General features: G+C 36.5%; 1 protein-coding gene across 1 annotated transcript in view; it reads left to right on the forward strand.

The window, feature by feature from the left end:
• Window positions 1-287: 287 nt before the first annotated feature.
• Window positions 288-12,214, forward strand: part of LOC127435763 (Fanconi anemia group A protein) — a 132,613-nt gene continuing 120,686 nt past the window's right edge. Inside the window, exons 1-3 of the mRNA XM_051689437.1 lie at window positions 288-481; window positions 680-795; window positions 2,612-2,693. Of these exons, the coding sequence (XP_051545397.1) occupies window positions 418-481; window positions 680-795; window positions 2,612-2,693 (262 nt within the window). The 5' untranslated portion in view covers window positions 288-417. The remainder of the gene's footprint in view (window positions 482-679; window positions 796-2,611; window positions 2,694-12,214) is intronic.

The raw sequence follows: 12,214 nt of genomic DNA on the forward strand, positions 1-12,214 counted from the left end.
AGTGCATAAGATATAATAATGAAAGGGGCATGCTTGAAAATCAAATCAAGTCATTAGGTATGAACGGATTGTCACTTCAGAATTTGCTAAGTCACCAGAAGTTTGTAAGGTTTTACTAGACTATTTAAAAGCAACCAATCTAATTAAAATAATTTAGTACAGATATATATATATTTTTTTCCCTCAACATTGATGTTCCACACTCCATCTCAGTAGGTGGCAGAAATGCACAATAAGTTTGTTTGCGAACCGCCACAAAACCGAAAGAAGAAGAAGAAGAGCCAATGACAGCTCTGTGAGGAATCGCGCGGGTTTCAGCCATGTGTGGTTACTAGTGTGTAGGATTGTCATAATCACATTTGAAAAAACCAATAAGTGTGTTTTATTGTTAGTTTGTTTGAGTTGAATAATTACAGCATGTTCAGCGCGACATCAGACATGTTACAGTCAACAAACACCGCAACTGTCTCCTCTCTGCTGGGTAAGACACACACCTAAACATATCAAAACACAGAAAACATATCAATGTAACACATCACCGATTTACAAACACCGCTGCTGTTTATGAATCTTTCATATATTTCAGAGATTGTTATACAGTCTGGGAATACGATTGTATTTTTGTGTTCTTATTATTCATTTTAGTTCAGAGAATATTACTGTATGATTGTTTGTTCAGCGCGCAGATCTGTAAAGAGACTCCGAGATGATGAGAGTGAGAAACAACTACAGGAATCATGCATCAACCTTCTGACAAAACACCAGAACACATCACAACTCGTGCTGGAGATCACGGTCAGTTTCAAGTGAGATTAATACAATAACAGGAAAACAATATATTTACAATCATTTTGGGGTCAAAGCACACATGTACAGTTAATAAGACAGCATATACCTCATATGTTATTTGTTTATTCTTATGTTGGTTTAAACAATATTACTAGTCGAGAATAAAAATGAAATACATGCCACATCCTAGGTTAAGTGAACACAATATTAATACAAGTATGACATGTCAGTGTTAATAATCTGTAAGTAAATGTGCAAGGTGATGTGTGGATTAACATGGCAATACAAACTACCAGCTTCTGTGTTCTATTATGATCTATTCATTTTAAGTCAAGTAAGCATTTCTGCTATACAAAATACTGTATTGTAACTTCAGGTCTTGACAGCAACAGTAGGGAATAATTACTTAGAGATAAAATATGAGAAAGGGAAACCACCCTGTTACCCACACTTACACCAGGCTCCAGATAACCTCTTTTATTTTAGCCATTTTATAATAAAAGTTTCAATGTTACATGAGATGTCATTATATAAAGGAAATGGTTAAAAATACTGGAACTAAAATTAAAAGAGCCAACTAATTTTTGTCTCAGCCTCAGATACCCTTCAAAGAGCCAGGTGCTTATAACAATATGTACTTTAAAACAGGATTAGAAACCACTCTTTTAGTCCCTTCAGCTTTCCATAGTTAAATCACATTGCATACAACAGTGTCAAATTTCAGCACTTTCAAAATTTGCATTTAATCACAGCTATGAAAAAATCACACGATTCATAGTGATTAAATATTTTATTTGACTAACAGATTTACTTCCAATATATTTCCTAAAAATATTTCTAGAAGTAAGGGGGACATATCCCCACACCAGGCTTTAATAGTTGCTACACCCCTGGCTCTAGTATGAAAACTAATTGTTAATTATTGAAAATGTAAATTTTGGTGATATCAGATTTCCATAGCCTATACAAATGGAGTAACATGAGTTTATAAAATTATCAAGGAAATGAAAACAGAAAGGACATATAAAAAGACCATTTTACAACTGTTTTGTTGTATATTTTACAAACAGATAATGATTATAGTACAATCTCGGATTGGGAAAGAAATACCAAAGGTCAGTCCCAACAGGATTTCGCAACACATGTTCTTGATTTTTGTGGCTCACAGTGACTGAATTTGCTGTGGCTTTTCTCAAAAATTGTGTTGCCATTTTTTGTGCTGTTTTGCAGTGAAAACGTACAAATTATCACGGTATACTTGTGTAAATTCTGGATCAAAATGAAATCCTGTTTTTAAAGGGTGCAACACGAAAGGCAAAACCCTTGGGATTAAACAACTTGAGTCTTAACAAAAGTCAAACACAACTCACTTCTACACGCTGTTCTTGTATTCAAATGAGGGGAGGCAAAAGGAGAGAGAGAGATGCGTTATGAGAGGCCATTCAAGGCATGTTTCAAACTTTACTCTCTTATGCACCAACATACTCTCTCTCACACACTATCAAACATCCCTCTCTCTTATGCATATTACCAAACTTTGTTTGATGGTTTGTGTAAGAAAGTTAGTTACTGTGTGTATGAGGCTTAGGTGTGTGTGTGAGAGAGTTTGATGTTATTTTGCGCCATGAAATGAAATATTACCAATATGGCAGGGCCTTGCCATATTGGTAATATAGCGGTTACTCTGCGGCATGCCTAACAACGCCCTGTAGCCATGAATATATTCACAATAAAGCACGGCCTCTCAAACTTTATTGCTTAATTAAATAATAATGTATAAAGCTTCAACACTGTTAAACATTATTGCTTCTGTAATTCACAGTCATGTGGTAAGATTAGAAACATCAGCTGTGACAGACATGAAGAGCCGGAGAAGAACACAGACATTCCAACATCTTTTCTAGGTGAGAAATGTCTGCTGATCCAATCAGTCATCTTACTTTACATTTATGAAAGCTTAATCATATTTGTAAGTAAGGGGTAATGTACAGTTAGTCAGCCGTTTGTTATTGCAAAATAAACCTCCTTCAGGACCCCGACACAGAGCAGAGGGATCTTGAATCACCCTTAAGGGGTTTAATGCCTGGCCGATTGTACATTATCCTGCTTATTACACGGCTAACTAAAAAATGAATAAATAAATGAACAGGACATATTGCTTTGCATTGAAATTTTTTTTACAGCAATTTTTTATGCCGGTGTGACTAAATTAATGCCTGGTGCGACTACACAGTTGGCTAACTATCTTTGATTATGCGCTGTAGTTTTCTATTTCATATGAGAATCATCAAATGACAAACAGCCAAAAAGCAGAATGAAACGATCATGGCTCAATGGATAGAGTGGCGCAAGCGCAGAGCAGGTGCGATTACTCGCGGACCGGTCTCAACTGCAAAGCGCAGATCGTTATAAACAGCACTGCGAGAATTCAACACATAATTCTCTGTTGTGAAAGTGAAACCCCAATGAAAACCCAAAATGTCCTGGTGATTAAACTAGTTTAAAACATTATTTAACAGCCTGCCTTTCTAAACCGCGCTGACAAGGAAAACAGAAGAAAACATTGTGCCATACACAGATATATTGTACTGTACTTTAGAGGGCTTTTAAATCTTCATATCACCACCACCCTTACATAAATGTACCTTAGGGCTGGGAATTGCCACAGACCTCCATATTTGATATTACAACAATATTTAGTTGCCGATTCGATATGTGGTTCTGAAACCTTTGTGATTTGACGTTACGATATATTTAGCTGTTAACCCCTTTTTTCTTAGAAATAAATTATTTAGGAAGTTTTTAAATTGAGTTGTGTCTAACATGACTGTTGTTTCACTCTGTCCGTAATACAGAATTTGCAAGTAAAAGTTAGTGATGTGCACAACTACCAGTTTTCATAATTGACTAGTCAGTGCGTTGTCTGAGCTATTAGTCAATTACTAGTCCATGTTAAGGAACCCACATGTAATTAGGCTGCATTATATTCACATGACCCCAATCAGACGTGTTTCATAGGGATGTATGGATGCTAAGCTCATCCCTTTAACATAGTAACTAACGGATATTCGACAAATAAATAGGTTAAATAACTATAACTTATTATAACACAAAACTATCAAAGAAAACTAAGAAACAAGAAAAACTCCAATACAGAGTGGCACAAAAAAGTTTATACGCATCCCAGACACACAGTGACGTGCTTCAATGTAACCGGAGCACTTGAAATCAAAGAGCAATCCAAGCTCTGCATTCAAAAGCACAAAGCTGTTATACAAAGATTATAAATATTACGGGGTCACAAAATCTTTACGGCATCCAAACAGTTTGATGAGATTTTTTCTGTTAATTTTTTTTTCCTGTGGATTATTTATAATAACAGGATCATTACCCAATGCAAAGGATTTGATGTCCGACAGTGAACAAACGGTTTTTTGACTGTAGCAGCTGAGCATTAAAGGAGTAAACGTAAAGAATTAAAGAGATGAAACTTAACTTTCTATGTCTATCATTGCATTAGCATATTAAGCTAAATGTGTAATTGTTAAAATTATTTAATTTGTTAAAATTAACTTATAAATTGATTTTTCATCAGGAAGACAATTTTAGAATCTTTTGTCTGAAGAATCGCGATTTGTAACGGAATTGATTTTTTTTATTTCTCCACCCCTAGATTTACTAACTGTATTGTACTATGGTATTTTGGCAGAAATGTTGTACATTCACACTAAATATATGATTTAATTTGTAACAGTCAGGGGAGTGATTGTATATATTTGGTTTTTGTTACAACTATGGCATTTTAATTTTTTTTACATTTTGTATTTATAGATTCTAAATGTATTTTGCTTTTTATAACAAAAATGCCAAACAAAAGTTTGTTTTATAGGAGTAACAATGTTAGTGAGGAGCATGTATGTATGTTTTAACCTGTGGTTACTAGGGGTTTAACGGTTCAAATTTCTCACGGTTCAGTTTGTATCACTGGTTTAGGGTCACAGTGTTGGTATGATTCTGTACTTGCTATGTTAAAAAAAAAAAAAAAGCACTACTGCCAAATCCAAAGTATACTCAATTTGGTAACAAACACTTCAACAGGTTTACCTTTACAAAAAATCACAATGGTTTTACTGCAGTAACCATAGTTTCACCATGGTATTTTTAGTAAAACCATAGTAACCACAAAATTATGGATACTACAGTATAACTGTAGTAAACCATGGTAAATTTTAAAAACCATGGTTACAGCAGTCATGGATACTACAGTTAATTTTCGTTTGGTTCCAAAAATCATATTTTTAACTTAATACCTACATTATTATGTGCATTTCAAATTCAACCTATATTCAACATTTGAAAGCTGCACATCACTGTAAAAGAATAATATTTCTTATTTTGTCCCACTGAAATGCTCATTCAACAGTAAGACATTGATTTTGAGTTGGCATGCAGTAGGGCTTTCAGCGGGGTAAAATTCAAATTTTTACATTAATAATTACCAAAACTTGAATTAAATTCAAATTTGAAAGACACCAGGGGCCTCATTTATAAAATGTATGTATGATCAGAATTTATCCTAAATTCCTTGGATTTGATCCTACTTAAAAAATGAGTAACAAAACAAAAGATTGCCTTGACAGTGACATCAAATCTTTTAAAGATATTCAGAGTTTCGTTTGAGGCACGTAGCAGAAACTGAAGCGGATATCTACAAGCAGAGCTGCATTTTCTGCTTTCTTTAATTATGTCTGTGAAATTCTCTATAATGAGTTTTTCTGTGCTGTACTTACTCTACACATTTTTTTATGTTATTCTCCCATGTGTTTTCTGTGCAGTTGCTTGCGGAGACTCTTGCGGCATTATATAAATCGTTTTTTCCCCCTTGTCTGTCTCTTATGATGGTATGATACATCTCCGATAACCCCCACCACGTAATTACAAAACCGACTGTGATTTGTCGTTTAACATGTCAGTTAGATGGCATTTCCCATCTAAATGGACGGTTCTTGGCCAACTGAAGCTGCTATAGATCCCAGACCTGTGCCGTAGCCATAGGTCTGGCTATGCAAGACTTGGGTGTGCACTGACTTGATTTTTTTTTATTTTTAGTGATACTGATACTGGTGTTGCTGCAAGTCGCCAGCTCTCATTAAAAAATGAATGAGATCTAGTCACTTTATCGCTGGAAGTTTCTGCATGTGTGTACAGGGCTTTGGTACATGGGAGTGCACAACGAATACATATAAACCATACAGCACCGTGTTATATTATTGCAAAGAACATTCCTGGCATTTCATTCTAAACTAAAGTGCATAAAAAAAGGTTTAGCCAGTTCATATTCTAAAATCTTAAAGTAAACTGAGTGTGAAAAAAAGCTTCAATAGACAATTCTGTGTGAACATGGTGTTGCACTGGTGCCACAGTACTACCCCACACACGAGCTTTATAATAATGGCAATACCACAGTGTTTTTCATTCATTACAGTTGTATTTACAGTAGTAATCTTCTCAGATAGTAGTGGTATTTGGCTGAATTGGGGTGAAGCAGCTCAGACTATGAGCCCAGGGGCTGTTCAAACAGATGGAGCTCAACAGAAGACACAAGGATCTCGAGGCGCACATTTACAAATTGAACTCCTTTTATGACAAGTGTTTTAAAACCCATTGATTAATCTGTGAAATGCTGATAGGAGATCAAGACAAAATGGCCAAAACCTCCACCGAAGGGGCTGTTCACATCGAATGCTTTTGCAATAGAGATAGACCAATAATTGTTTTTGTCCAATGTTTTTTCTGATATTCAAGCATTTTCCATAACTGGAAATCGTTTTTGTAATATCGGATCCACTCATCTTACCGATGTTGAAATCATTAAAGCCATGCTTACCATGGCAGCAGTAGAAAGTCGCTTTTGCCTAATTAATTGCAATCGTGTGCAATCTGAAATAGCACAAGGCCATTCAAAACCTGAAGGTGAACCGTGGCGCTCATAAGTGAAAGTGATCAGCAATGGAATCATTTGAGTTTGGGAGGGAGATTAATGTAAACAGAGATATCAGATACGAGTCGTGACTTTAGTTAAACAGGTGGGATAATAAATCGGATACAGTCAAAAGACCGGATCTGCGCATTAAGCCTTAGAGTGTAAACACAGCCAAAATGCTGCATGTTCACATGTAAAGTCAAATTAGCTTTTTTCAATGTAACAGTCATTCATACTCAAGTGAGATGTGTTAAATAAATGATTGATTGTGTAGTAAACAAGATCAACTTCTTGAAAATTCCCTAAATTATATAAACATTTACTGTATAACCTTAATTTCGCTATTAATCATCATCTGTGTAATTGTAGCGCTGTGGAAATGAATTTATTATCTCTGCGGCACCGTTAGTTAAATTTTTGTGTAAATGCATAGATATTCATGGGGCAAAATACTCGTGTCACAAACACAATAAACTTGTCTAAAATTGCTTTATGTTGTGTGACAATGAGAGCGTTGATGATGTCATTTGCTACCAGATAGGCTACAAATGGTCTGCTCACTGTGAAACACTAAAATAGCGCTCTTTCAACAGGTATAATCTAGACCAGTGGTTCCCAGCCCTGTTCTTGGAGGCCCCCCAGCACTGCACATTTTGTATATCTCCCTTTTCTTACGCACCCAATTCAGATCTTGGAGTCTCCATTAACGAGCTGATGAGTTGAATCAAGTGTTTTTGATTAGGAAGATATCCAAAATGCGTATTGTTGGGGGGGTTCCTGGAACAGGGTTGGGAACCTCTAATCTAGACGAAAAAATTATTATTAATGAATCTGATGCCATTCGAGATGAACTCTGTAATCGCAACGATGTATTTACTATTTTTCACTTTCATGAGAATGTATACTTATTCCAGTGAACTACTTGTCATCACCTAAACCTTTTAAAACTGTAGTTAAAAATGGACGATTACATTCATGCAATGTTGGTAGACTCTCATTTATTTATATTCTCTGTTTGAAAACATTATACTTTGTCAATTTATTTTGCCAATTATTATAAGGGCCCAAGCACTGAAAGTGTGGAGGCCCTATTGTTCTTCTAAGGATTAATAGGGCCCAAGCACTGAAAGTTCGGAGGCCATGTTGTTCTAAGGATTATTATTATTAAGGCCCAAGCACTGAGAGTGCGGAGGCCCTGTTGTTCTTCTAAGGATTATTGTTCTTCTTCTAAGGATTATTATTATTAAATAATTAGTGCCCAAGCACTGAAAGTGATAAGGCCCTATTGTTCTTCTAAGGATTATTATTTTTATTATTATTATTATTATTATTATTATTATCTGATTTTTTTTTCAAGGTTTCGGGGGCTTTTGGCGCATTCAAAATGCTTAAAACAACTCATGAAATTTTGCACATGCATCAGAGTCGTCGGCCATTAAGGCTTGGCAAAAATTCATACATGGGCGTGTAGAGGGGGCTCTGTAGAGCCACCTTGAAGATGGGCATGTTCGGGGGGCTCTGTAGTACATCCCTTTTGAGCTACAGTCACCAAACTGTCTGTCGCGCTGACAGTCATAAGCTCTGCCCAACAGGAAGTTGGCTTTTTGGATTGTTTGAAAAACGCATTCTCTGGAATTTGAAATACGTGATAAAGGAACGTCAAAAAATGGGAAACAGGAAGTGTCTCATATCTTCTGCATGCATTACATCAAAATTGAGCCGCATGTTTGGCCTTGCGGGCTGATCACATGGGTCACGGGCATAGTGCCACCAACTGGCGTAAGGAAGTGTGGCACTTTTAACAGACTTAGAAATATCCTGAAATGCTTAAAAAAAATGAATAATGTCAAGACAGTGCAGATTTAAAATTCTGAAGGGATTCTTGATATCTTAAATAGTGTTGCCATGACAACGCATTAAATGTCATTATTCCTTTTTATTTATATTCACATGTTTTTGAGGTACTTGGCATACAATTTTCATGATATTTTGCACACACATCTGAGTTGTCGGCCATTAAGCCTGGGAAAAAGTTAAAACATGGGCGTGGCTGGGGAGCTCTGTAGCGCCACCTTTTGACAAATGTGGTGAGGTCAGTTTCTTCTACAGTCACCAGACTTGCTACATATATTGATCTCATCAAGCCGGACAACTTTCAAAATTACATTCATTAACTCCACCCAACAGGATGTCAGCCATTTTGGATTGTATGTGCATTTGTTTGAAAATTGCAGGCCCTGAACTTTTGAATACTACTTCTAGGGGATACATGTGACTGTTACCAAATTTAGGCAACCTTATGCCAAGACATTGAAGATGTTAAATTGCGAACTGATTTTTGATATATCGAATGGTGTTGCTATGGTGAGACAATAAATTAAGGGCAAAAATGTGAAACAGGAAGTACCTTATATCTTCTGTGTGCATTGGATGATTTTGATGAAAATTCAGCTGTATGTTAGGTAATGGGGGCTGATCACATTTATGTGGCTATTATGGGTCACGGTCATAGCAGGGCTCCAGACTAAAAACAGAATGAAGATTTATTGTATTAATATATTATTTAATAAGAATAACAAGTAACGCCCAATGCCCGGTTGCGCAAAACACCTTATGTTTTTCCCTTAAGTATAACACTGAAAGTGTGATTTTTGCTTACCTACCGAAATGACATAAGGGTATTGCATATAATCCCTTCAGTGGCGAGTTCTCAGGGCCAGCAAAGCCTTCTCTGCTGGCCTAACATGTCAAATAAATAAATATTTTTCATCCTTTCATTCTCAATCACCTTTTTGCCTATGTATTTTTATTCGCTTTCCACTCTTAATTAATATACAAACAAATAGAGAAATATTAAGTTTATCTGTGGAGGCAAGGCGAATGGGGTCGGAGACGAATAAGAAAATATCATCTGCGTAAAGCAAAAGCTTATGCGCCACACCTCCCGCCACCACCCCTGGAAAATCATCTTCCCTTCTTATCGTGACTGCTAATGGTTCCAGGGCAAGACAGAACAATAATGGGGAAAGAGGGCAACCCTGCAGGGTGCCCCTATCCAGAGTAAAATAATCTGAAATTTGTTAATCCATTGTTTGTACTGCCGCTACCGGGTGTCTATAAAGTAACTTAATCCATCCGATAAAAGTATTTCCAAAATCTTAAAGATAATCCCATTCTACCATATCAAATGCCTTTTCAGTGTCAAGTGAAATGGCAGTGACTGGAGTCTGATCATTCGACACTGACCACATGACATTGATGAGACGCCTAATGTTGTCAGAAGAGCTGCGGCCCCGAATAAACCCCACCTGATCTATATGTATAAGAAATGTCATAACTTAATTGGTTAGCTAAAATTTTTGACAATATTTTAATGTCTAGATGGATCAGGAAAATTGGACAGTAACTCTTACAGTCGCTTGGACCTTTGTCTTTTTTAAGAATCAGACTGATCTGGGCTTGTGTCATGGTTGGCGGAAGCTTTCCATTCTTTAATGATTCTGTATAAACTTCTAACAAAAGTGGAGCCAGTTCTGTTGCATAAGATCTAAAAAACTCAGCGGCAAAGCCATCTGGCCCTGGAGCCTTGCCTGTAGGCAAGGCCTTAATTACCTCGTCGAGCTCCTCCAAGGTTATCTCAGAATTAAGATAATTTTTTTTGCTCAGTCGTCAGTTTAGGGAGTTCTAATGGTTCCACAAAATTTCTAATATCCTCATCAGTAGACGAAGACGTGGAACTATAGAGATCAAGATAGAATTCTTTAAAAGCATTATTAATATCAGTGGCTGAGGTAAATATTTCACCACCAGCAGATATCACTGAGGGAATGGTAGAAAAAGACTCTCTCTGCTTTATACAATCTAGCCAAAAGCTTCCCTGCCTTGTCCCACGACTCAAAGTATGACTGTCTTGCCCTGAATAACCAAAACTCCACCTTCTGCGACCAAATAGTATTATATCTGTACTTCAATCGGGTCAATTCTCTGAGGCCATCAGACAACATTCAGCGCTTCAGCTCTGCCTGTGCACATTTAATATTCCCTTCCAATTCCATGAGTTCTATGTGGCTTTGGATTTTTTGATGAATGAGGCATACTGTATGATCCGACCCCTAAGAACCGCCTTAAGTGCCTCCCAAGTCACGCCCACAGAGGATACTGCGGACTAGTTGGTCTCCATATAAACATTGATTTCAGCCTTTAACGTTTGTTGAAAATCAGGATTTTGCAAAAGGGATACATTAAAGCACCAACTATAAGATTTATTTTTCTCCATATGTGGCAACACCTCTAAACTCACCAGGGCGTGATCTGAGACTAAGATGTTTCCAATTGAACAGTCAACAACAGATGAAATGAGGGACTTAGATATATATGTATGTATGTATATATATATATATATATATATATATATATAAAATCTATTCTAGAATCAATCTTATGGACTGATGAAAACAATGTATAGTCCCTCCTAAATGGGTTTAAAAATATCTGTAAGACCAAGATTTTTACACATTCTATGAAGCATCAATGTTGCTCTAGGGGGCTTGCACACATTTGCTTCACTATGATCAAAGACTGAGTCCATCAAAAGATTAAAGTCTCCTCCCAATATTATATCATGAGGGTTGCCAGCGGCTTGCAACACCCATTCAAGATCTTAAAAATGCTGATCATCAGCGTTAGGTGCTTAAATATTAGCCAAAATCAACCTTTGCCCCTGAATTTCTGCCAAAACAATAATGACTCTCCCTAATTTATGTTTAATCTGTTTGAGACATTTTAATTGTAGATGTTTACTTATCAATGTAATGACTCCCCTGCTCTTAATTGAGCCAACACTAAAGAAAACATGTCCACCCTGTATCTTCCCAAATTGTTCAGCTTCCTGTGGGGAAAGATGCGTTTCTTGAAGAAACACTACATCATATTTCTTACGTTTAAGAAAATAAATAACCTTCCTCCTTTTTATGGGGTGCCCCAACCCATTCACATTCCATGTGGAGAGACAATCCACTCATATTAACTTTGACATATTGACATATTAGAAAAAATAGATTGTGTGTCAAAAATAAAATGATAAAGACCACATTCCAACATTAGTGCAACAGTCAAACCCTGAACCTCCCCCCGAACCAAACAAACAGAAAAAAGAAAAATGTGCATTAATCCGTGCAAGACAGCGCCAACCGGCGTCCATCTTTCTAAACTCTAACAGTCTATGTATGCCTACGAGAGTCCCCCCGACAACTTTGCCATTGGATTGCTTGAGTCCGGTGTTTCTATACATATTTTGTGAGACAGAATTACATAACAGAAGAAAATCTATAATACAAACTCCAGCCAATAGGCAGAATAAACACAAAGAACGTGTAGATTCATTCACAAAACAAACTCAAGCCGCTAGCGGAATCAGCACAAAAAAACAAAAAAAAAAACCTG

The sequence above is a fragment of the Myxocyprinus asiaticus genome, chromosome 46 (assembly GCF_019703515.2).
Source record: "Myxocyprinus asiaticus isolate MX2 ecotype Aquarium Trade chromosome 46, UBuf_Myxa_2, whole genome shotgun sequence".
Taxonomy (NCBI): domain Eukaryota; kingdom Metazoa; phylum Chordata; class Actinopteri; order Cypriniformes; family Catostomidae; genus Myxocyprinus; species Myxocyprinus asiaticus.